At 44.3% G+C, this 8,623-nt stretch overlaps 3 protein-coding genes across 4 annotated transcripts in view; 2 read left to right on the top strand and 1 right to left on the bottom strand.

The window, feature by feature from the left end:
* Positions 1–2,231, top strand: part of LOC108139009 (conserved oligomeric Golgi complex subunit 5) — a 2,674-nt gene extending 443 nt beyond the window's left edge. For both annotated transcript variants that reach the window (XM_017261609.2, XM_017261608.2), the window contains exons 2-4: positions 1–341; positions 397–1,467; positions 1,535–2,231. The exon at positions 1–341 is cut by the window's left edge. In XM_017261609.2, coding sequence (XP_017117098.1) covers positions 1–341; positions 397–1,467; positions 1,535–2,113 — 1,991 coding nt within the window. In that variant the 3' untranslated portion in view covers positions 2,114–2,231. The remainder of the gene's footprint in view (positions 342–396; positions 1,468–1,534) is intronic.
* A 244-nt stretch (positions 2,232–2,475) lies between these two features.
* Positions 2,476–5,494, top strand: LOC108138951 (apoptosis inhibitor 5 homolog). Its single transcript, XM_017261530.2, has 7 exons — positions 2,476–2,687; positions 2,760–2,921; positions 3,152–3,685; positions 3,754–3,954; positions 4,022–4,224; positions 4,283–4,469; positions 4,525–5,494. Exons 1-7 carry the CDS (start codon positions 2,619–2,621, stop codon positions 4,762–4,764), a joined length of 1,596 nt encoding a protein of 531 aa, XP_017117019.1. The 5' UTR covers positions 2,476–2,618; the 3' UTR covers positions 4,765–5,494.
* Positions 5,495–5,763: 269 nt separating this feature from the next.
* Positions 5,764–7,123, bottom strand: LOC108138952 (small glutamine-rich tetratricopeptide repeat-containing protein beta). The gene has a single exon (XM_017261531.2). It carries the CDS (start codon positions 7,013–7,015, stop codon positions 5,939–5,941), a length of 1,077 nt encoding a protein of 358 aa, XP_017117020.1. The 5' UTR covers positions 7,016–7,123; the 3' UTR covers positions 5,764–5,938.
* Between the last annotated feature and the right edge of the window lie 1,500 nt (positions 7,124–8,623).

Raw genomic sequence — 8,623 nt, 5'->3', positions numbered from 1 at the left:
ACCGGCTGAAGAACCAGGTGGACACGCAGTACCAGCAAGTGGAGAACCAGACGCAGGTGCTCGGCCGTTTGCACGATGTCAGCCACCTCCTGCGCTCGGCTGGAACCCTCCTCACACTCGCGGCCAAGTTGAAGGGCACCAAGGATGTGCTGCGCCAGGCGGAGCTGCACTTCGAGCTGGGCCAGCTCATCGAGGACAAGGAGCTCAAGGACATCGAGTTCATACAGCAGGAGCGGGCCTACGTGATCAGTTCGGGTCAGAAGATAAGGAACCTCACGCAGATGCAGTTGGTAACGGGCCTCCAGGAGCGAAATCAAAACCAAGTGGTTAATGCATTAAAGGTGGGTTTGGGGAGAAAGAAAAAAAGATTACACTACTTTAATACCTAACCCACAGATCTTCATGAACTTCAATACGCTGGAGAAATCGCTGGAAAACCTGCTGGCCACCTTTATCGCTGATATGGAGCAATCCCTCAAAGAGTGCTTTGCCGGGAATGACATATCCGTGCTCAACAAGTCGCCCACGCACAATGTTAGCAAACCAGCTCCCTCGAGGGGACCGGGAAAAACTCCCCAGTTGACAACCACCCAGAACTTCCGGGCCAAGTTCTGGAAATCCCTGCACTGGCTGCTCTACGACGAACTTTTTGAGACCTGCACCCAGATTAAGTTGCTTAAAACATCTCTGGAGCAGATAAACCAGTTTGGCTACACATCGGAGGCCTCGGATCAGTGCATTCCGCAGCGGTTTTGGCATCAGGTGCAACAGCTGCTGCGAAAATCGTTTGACGAATGCGCCCAGCATGTGACGCAGACCCTCCAGGAAGGACTCTCCAAGCTCCTGACTTCCTCTCGCGGCTTGGAGCAGCGTCTGAATGGCGAGTTTCAGTTCGATAACGAGCTATTCGCTCCTCTGGAAGTGGGTTACGTTAGCAAGTGTGCCGCCAACTTTAAGGCCTGCCTGGCTGGAGTTGATTTACCTGGCAACGAAACGGTGGACAACTTTATAAGGGTGGCTTCCACAGAACTGAGTGCTGCCTTGATCGACTCCCGTCTCACGAACTCCATTGCGAATGTATTCGCAGCTTGCGGCAAGGAAATGTGTACCAAGCTGGAGGCTCAAATAAAGCTGGGAGCTGATTCCAAACAGGTTGTGGATCTACCCAACCTGCAGCAGCAGCAAAATACACAGCTGGCGAATGTTCTGTACTACTACAAGGATTCAGTGCGTCGCATGCTGAGCGATCTTCAAGTGCAGTTTGAGAAGACCCCGGGAAGTGCCAGGGAAATTATAGCCCGATCCCTAGAGCAGGCTGATCTGCTGATCGGCACCATTCTGCAGCAAATAATGGAGTCGATTATAACGACCATCAGTATCATCATATTGAGTATGCATAGGGAGCCGGGATTGAACACGGAGAGGCTGTCGACCACGGGCCCATCGATGTACATGAAGGAACTGCAGGTGGGTGGAACAAGCAGCATTCAGTAAAAGTGATCTACATTAATGACTTTCTTTTTAAATGCCTTAGGAGTTTGTGAACCGTTCCTGGTCGCATCACATCGCCTTGTTCGATGACAAGCAGATGACTACGAAGTGTGGCCACGAGCTAGCCAAGCGCTGTATCGAGCTCTTTCTGCACAATGTCTGCATTCTGCGTCCTTTAAGTGCGGCGGGAAGACAGCGTTTAAAGCAGGACTGCCAGCACATGGAGCAAGCTTTGAAACCCCTGTGCCCTAATCTCGCCGAGCTTGGAAAGCCCTCGCGTTTGCTAAGAGCTATGTCCCTGCTGATTGTCCAAACGGCCCAAGAACTGGTGAAGCAGACGGTTGGGGAGGATTCACTGGTGCCCAGCTATATAGTGTTGCTACTGCTCTTCGGACACGCTGGAGCGGATCTGCAGTCGCCACATACCACGGCCAACTGGTCCAACGAACGTCTGATTGAGTGGCTGGATGGACACACGGCGGAGCGGGAGAAGTTGGAGCTAATCTCGGGGGCATTGCAGCGGTATCGCGACAATGCGAGGCGCAAGAACATTCAGCAATACGACGAAGTTTACCCCATGATGGTGGAGTATTTTGAACAGGCCTTGAAGGCAATTCCATAAATATCCAATGTATTCTATAGAACTATTACGACTAGGCGGCGATTAAGAATAAATAATGAATCGGTTTTCTAAAATTAAAAAAAACAATTCCAACTACAATTTGGTTATTGTGAAAACATATTGCATAAATTGTTATATATATACATATCTTATATTATATTATATTACATTTATTAAATATAAATTTAAAATTTATTCCTTAATAAATATATCTTTATGAAAAACATTAACTTGAGAAACAATTTTTAAAATGTTATTCAAAAATATATTCGAGTCTTTCGATGATTAATCGATGAACGACGAAAATCGATAGCTATCGGTTGTTTCGACTGATTCCGTATTTTTACTCTGCCCAGCTCTGGTCACACTACCGATCACCATTTTGTTTGCAACGTGAAAAATAAGGGGAAAACGCTGTCGCCCACATTAACTAAATAAAAAAGGTGTACAACCGACTGGAATAGCTTCAAATCGCTGCAACAACAGAGACTTAATAGTTAAGAAGATGGACAACATAGAGCGACTGTACAAATGCTACGAAATTCTGTCCGAGGCGGGCGATAAAATATCCGAGGTAAGCCGCCATTGCAAAATGTGCCGGAAAAAACGGTATGAGAAATGTATATGATATGTATTGTTTTTGCAGCATGTGGAGGAATACAAAGAGATTATTAAGGCCGTAAAGGGCACATCGAAGGAAAAACGCTTGGCATCGCAATTCATTGGCAACTTCTTCAAACATTTTCCGGATTTGGCCGACACAGCCATCGATGCCCAGTTCGATTTGTGCGAAGATGACGACACACAGGTGGGTGGGGAGCTGTAAACCCTTTGAACTTAACAAGATGATAAATAGAGTTAGGAATTTTTAAACTATACAAGTGTGTATCTATATGTAGATATTTCCTATAAATGTATGTTCAACGTTCAATGTTCATAAGGCATTTGTTTTCCATATCAGCCTTTAGTATTTAATTTTTAACTGCCCAAAGTGTTTAAATTCTAGAGCATTAAACTAAACTAACGAAACCACTTCAGATCCGCCGCCAGGCCATTAAGGATCTGCCGAAACTCTGTCAGGGAAACGCTGATGCCACCATTCGAGTGGGCGACACTCTGGCCCAACTGCTCATCCTGGACGATGCCACAGAACTGCAGCAGGTCAACAACTCGCTGCTGGCCATCATAAAGCTGGACACCAAAAGCTCCGTCACCGGACTCTTTCAACAGATAACCACGGGGGATGAGACGACAAGGGAGCGCTGCCTCAAGTTCATTGCCACCAAACTGCTGACCATGGGTCCCACGGTTATAACCAAGGAAATCGAGGACTTCATTGTGGAGGAGATCAAGAAGGCGCTGCAGGACGTCACTGCTGATGAGTTCCATCTGTGCATGACAATTCTGGGGGCCACCAAACTGGGCAGCACCATCACCGGCCACGCCGAGCTCGTCAAGCTGGCCACAGAACAGGCGGAGCTTAATAACACAGACACGGACATCATTGCCGTCGATGACGAGGTTGTGGAGCGATTTATACAGTGCGCCACTGCAGCGGCACCTTACTTTTCGGTACGTTATAGGCATGCATTAGCTGCTTTCTGCGAATTTCCAAATCTAATCTCTTGCTATTATTGTAGAAGACCATAAAATCAACGGCCTTTGTGGCTCACGTTTGCGATAAACTTCTGCCCATCAAGACCTGGAACATGATCGCCACTGCAGTGTCGCAAGATCAAATTCAACTCAGACTACTGAAAGTATTTGCCGAGATGATAACTTACACGGACAAGCTGGAGAATGCCAGCGAACGCATTAATGCAGTCTACCATGTATTGCTGGTGAGATCAGTTGGTTATTCACTCTGAAACCTAAAATATAACCAGTGCTTTGCTTTTTCCTTTCCAGGAGTACATGCCTTTGCCAAAGCTGAGCGATGAGGATCTGGGGGACACCCCGCCCTCGTTTCAGTTCTCGCACGCCGAGTGCTTACTGTACGCTCTGCACACGCTAGGAAAGAACCATCCAAATAGTTTAAGTTTCGTCGAGGATGCGGAGAAGCTAAAAGACTTTCGAGCTAGATTGCAATATCTAGCAAGGGGCACACAGGGGTAGGCTTAAAAAAATGAATTTGTGTTCGGATAATTTATTTTATTATTTATATTGCAGTTATATTAAGAAACTGGAGGAGGCGCTAAAGGGCAAGACTGGGGAGGAGCTAAAGACGGAGGAGAACCAATTGAAGCAGACGGCGCTAAAAACTACATCAAACATTAACGTGTTGATACGGGATCTATTCCACTCGCCGCCCATATTCAAACATGATATTGTTCTGTCCTGGATTGTGCCAAAAAATGTAAGAATTTGACTTTACTCTCCTTAAGTCTATATAACCAAGTCGATCTTTGCAGACCAAGCTTGGCAAGCGCCATGCACCCATTACGTTTGGAGAAAAAGCAGCTGCCAACGGCAAGGAGAAGGATCAGGAGCCGGAAAAGAAGGTGCGGGCATCCAACGACCAGAAGTTCTATTCGCCGCCATCTGGAAAATATTCGAACAAGGTGAACCAGAACTATGGCAACAACAACAGGACGAGACAACGCGGCGGCGGCGGCGGAGGCTACAGAAATCGACGCTTCAACAAATACTAAGTACACAATACTGAAGGAGATAAGCAACAGCGCGTACTTGAATGGTTTGTCCCTAGTCCGTAAACCTTAAAAATACTACCAGAGATTGGATTCGTGCTGAATAAACGAAACTTAAATGATGCTACAGCCAAGCAAGTAAACAAACGAAAACAAGAGAATCTACTTTTTGCAGCAATTTCTGGTGAGTATGACATCTAATTTCCCAGTAACTTTCCCCCTTTCGTCTCTTTTCAGCGCAATTCTCATGGAAAGTAAATGCCACATTTCAACAACCATTTTTTCATACACCTCACGCATTGCTTTTATTATTTTCGTGAAAAATGTTTTTGCCACATTTTGCGTGAAATATTCCAAACAACGTCACGCCCTCTTCTCATAGAATTCAACAAGAGGGGCGCTGGCTTCGTTTTGAATTAATATCACGACTAATTTTCGATTCTGTCAAATGCATAAATATAAGATTATAAAGATAACCAGTTGAACGAACTCTGCAATAACAATCTATAAAACAAAGTTCCAAGTCTGCGGAAAAGTTTAGTTTCCCGATTTGAAGAAAACGATTTTCAAACAAGCAAGTGTTTGTTAAATCAACATTTTGTTTTAAAGCTTTTAGTTTTTATTTAACATGTAATCAAATCAACAATTGTACCACGTAGAAATGCAAATCAGCAGAAAAAAAAACACAGAAAGCATAAATTTCTTGAATTCAATAAAAGCAACATTAAAACTACACTATGTTATATTTATTGACCTATAAAATAGCTCTAAAATGTAGTTACCACCAAGGAAAAATATAAACTAAATAAAAATGCTTCAAATAAACTCGTTTATGGTTTTCTTGAAATAATAACTGGAAAACCTACTAATTTTCTAAAGTCATCCAATGGATCCTGCTATTTAATGATATATTGGACCAAGATATAATAATGTTGTCTTACTATTATGTAACTCCCTTTAAATAAGCGTGGAAAATTCGATTACAACAGAAACAAATTTGACTTGCAGGCCACGCAGCTATTGGGATGCATATATGTATTTATTACCATTAATAAAAATATATATATGTATTTGCGTAATAGAAGCCATTTAAACATTATAAATACAGTAATTATAGTTTCAGCTTAAAAACTTAATCTGTGTTGCCGTCCCGATCCTGGCTACGATTTCTCGCCCACTAGATGCTCGGCGGAGGCTGATTGCCAGGCTGCTGTCCAGGATTGCCGTTCGGATTGGGTGCACCGCCCGGCTGCTGGGCGCCCACCAGTTGGCTGGCGAAGCTTTGGAACAGCTGCAGCATGTCGTTGGGCATGGCCGGGATCTGTGGTGGGGCACCACCGCCGCCAGGAGCACCAGGAGGAGCACCACCACCGACACCGGGAGCAGCTCCTCCGGCATTTGGCTGACCCATGTTGGCGAACAGCTGGCCAATCGTATTCATCACCATCGGATTCTGGGTCATCGACTGCAGCTGCTCCAGATCGATTTCGGCGCTGCTGAACAGATTCCTGACCGTTGGATTGGCCAGCATGGCGTTCAGACCGTCTGTCAGATGCGACAGTTGCGGCGGCTGATTCCTAGCATTCCTGGCCACCTCCAGGTTGTTCCGGTAGTCCGGATTGTCCGGCTCCAGCTCGATGGCCTTACCGTACGCCTGCTCCGCCTCAGCGAACTTGCCCATGTTGGAATAGGCCACGCCCAGGCGGCAGTACGCCTTGCTGTAGTTGGTGTTGTACAGCAGGGCGGATTTGCAATCGGTGACGGCTCGTTCGTTGTCGCCCAGTCGGATGTGGGCCGCCGCCCGGTTGCAGTAGAAGATCGGGTTCTTCGGATCGAAAGCGATGGCCCGGTTGTACTGCAGCAGTGCCTCGTTATACTTGCACTCCTTCATCAGCCGGTTGCCCTCGTTCTTAATGGAATCGGCCAGGGCCAGGTATTCCGGATTGCGTTCAATATACAGCGACTGGAAGAGATCGAATATGTCGATGTTTTTCGGGGGGCCACTGCCACTGCCGCTGGCGCCCAGCGCATCGCCGCCGGGGGCACTGGATGTGCTGCTCTGTGTGGTGGCCTCATCCTGGCCGGCGGCGTCCTGCGCCGCATCATCCACATCATCGCCCACGTCAAAGGCCGCCTGCAGGCACTGGATAGCCACCTCGATGCTCTCACTTTGGTCCGGCGACATCGCGTCCAACTGCTTCTTCAGGTAATCGATGAAGCTCCGCACGAAACTCTGCTGCACTGCGTCCGGCATTTTGGTTCAACTTGTGGTAGTTATTCTCTCGATTTCGAATGGTACGACAAAAAGTAAATGTGATTAGGCGAAATGTGGAGTGAGAATTAGAGCTGAGCTGTCAAAAGTATCGGTACGGTAGTGTGACCAGAGCTGGGGGCATTATCGCAACGGGTCAGTGTTATCGGAACACTAATTTCGGAAAAGATCTTAGATACGATATTTTCGGAATTTCATAATACAATCTGAAAATATTAAGATTCAAAACAATAACTTTTCGCTTGTGTCACTTGAAAAAATTATAAATGATTTATGCGAACTTTTCATAACCAAAAAGATAACATCAAATTAAAATTTGTATGCTATCAATCTACTTATTCCATTTATAATCTAGGTTAGGCCAAGTAAATCGTTTTTTAATATCTTTTAGAAATAAAAGAATTATAAAAGGTAAGATCGATTTGGGACTCTTGTTTTGAAAAACTTGTTATCAATTTCATCAAACAATTTAAAATATAAAAATCCCACTGACTAGCAAGTGTACGAATTAATCACATCCTTATCGTTACCTTGTTATTAAAAATAATACAATCTATGTTTTAAATGTTTGTAATTGTTCCTTATCTGTTCATGTATGTATATAAAATGTATTCTGCTGAATATAAGCGCAGAAAGAATAGACGTTGAATTAGTTTTTCAGGAAACTTTGTACTCAGCAGCTGCAACTTTAAGTCAGAAAATGTTCAAAACCGGGCTTATTTTTGGTGTTTTGAGTGCATTTTATCAGCAGGGATGTTTGGCAAGAGATTGTAATATCCCAACTTCGAATGCCTCTTCTGAACTTGGCTCACAACAAAGTTTAATAAGCTTGCAGTTAAAACTAATAACCCTGCAGGAAAACCTGTTTCTGGCGGGGAAAACGTTAAAAGACGCTGAAGAAACTCGACAAAAGCAGATTGCAGGATTCGAGAAAATTGGTTCGCGATACTTTTACATCGAAAGTCAACTCAAGAGAAACTGGTGGGGCGCATCGGATGTCTGCCGACAAAAAAATGGATTTCTGGCTGCTCCAAGGAGTTTCGAGGAGTTGTCTGCAATCAAATCAAAACTGACGTCTGGCCAAAACTATTGGGTTGGAATCAGCGACCTGGGTGATAATGTCACTTACGTTTCTCAAGCAACTGGGCAACCAGCCTTTTTGATGTGGGCAACTTGGGAGCCCAGCCGTGTCTTTGGTAATAAAGATGAGGATTGTGTGGAATTGATGGCACAAAGAAATTACTTCATGAACGACATCATGTGTGATACTAGAAGTCATTTTATTTGCGAGCTTGATTAAAAAATGAATCAATTCAAATTTGTCACAGAAATTGTACAATAAAATTAAATATACATATGTAAATAGTAATGGTTATATATATTTTACGAAAGATAAGAACTAAGCAAAATAAATAAAAATCTAAAGCTAAAAGCTGAAATTCGAATATAATAATATAAATTAAATTTCTGTCCGTCATCTAGGGGTTCGTGTCACCACTAAATAGACAACTCGTTCATGGTTTGAGGCCATGAGTATATGTTTTTGGTGATTTTTCTGACTACTTTAGTATTTTTGTATAGCATAGTATT

The sequence above is a fragment of the Drosophila elegans genome, unplaced genomic scaffold, assembly GCF_018152505.1.
Source record: "Drosophila elegans isolate 14027-0461.03 unplaced genomic scaffold, ASM1815250v1 contig_814, whole genome shotgun sequence".
NCBI classification, from domain to species: domain Eukaryota; kingdom Metazoa; phylum Arthropoda; class Insecta; order Diptera; family Drosophilidae; genus Drosophila; species Drosophila elegans.
Note: the sequence above shows the minus strand (reverse complement) of the source record. Positions and strands in the feature narration are given on the sequence as shown.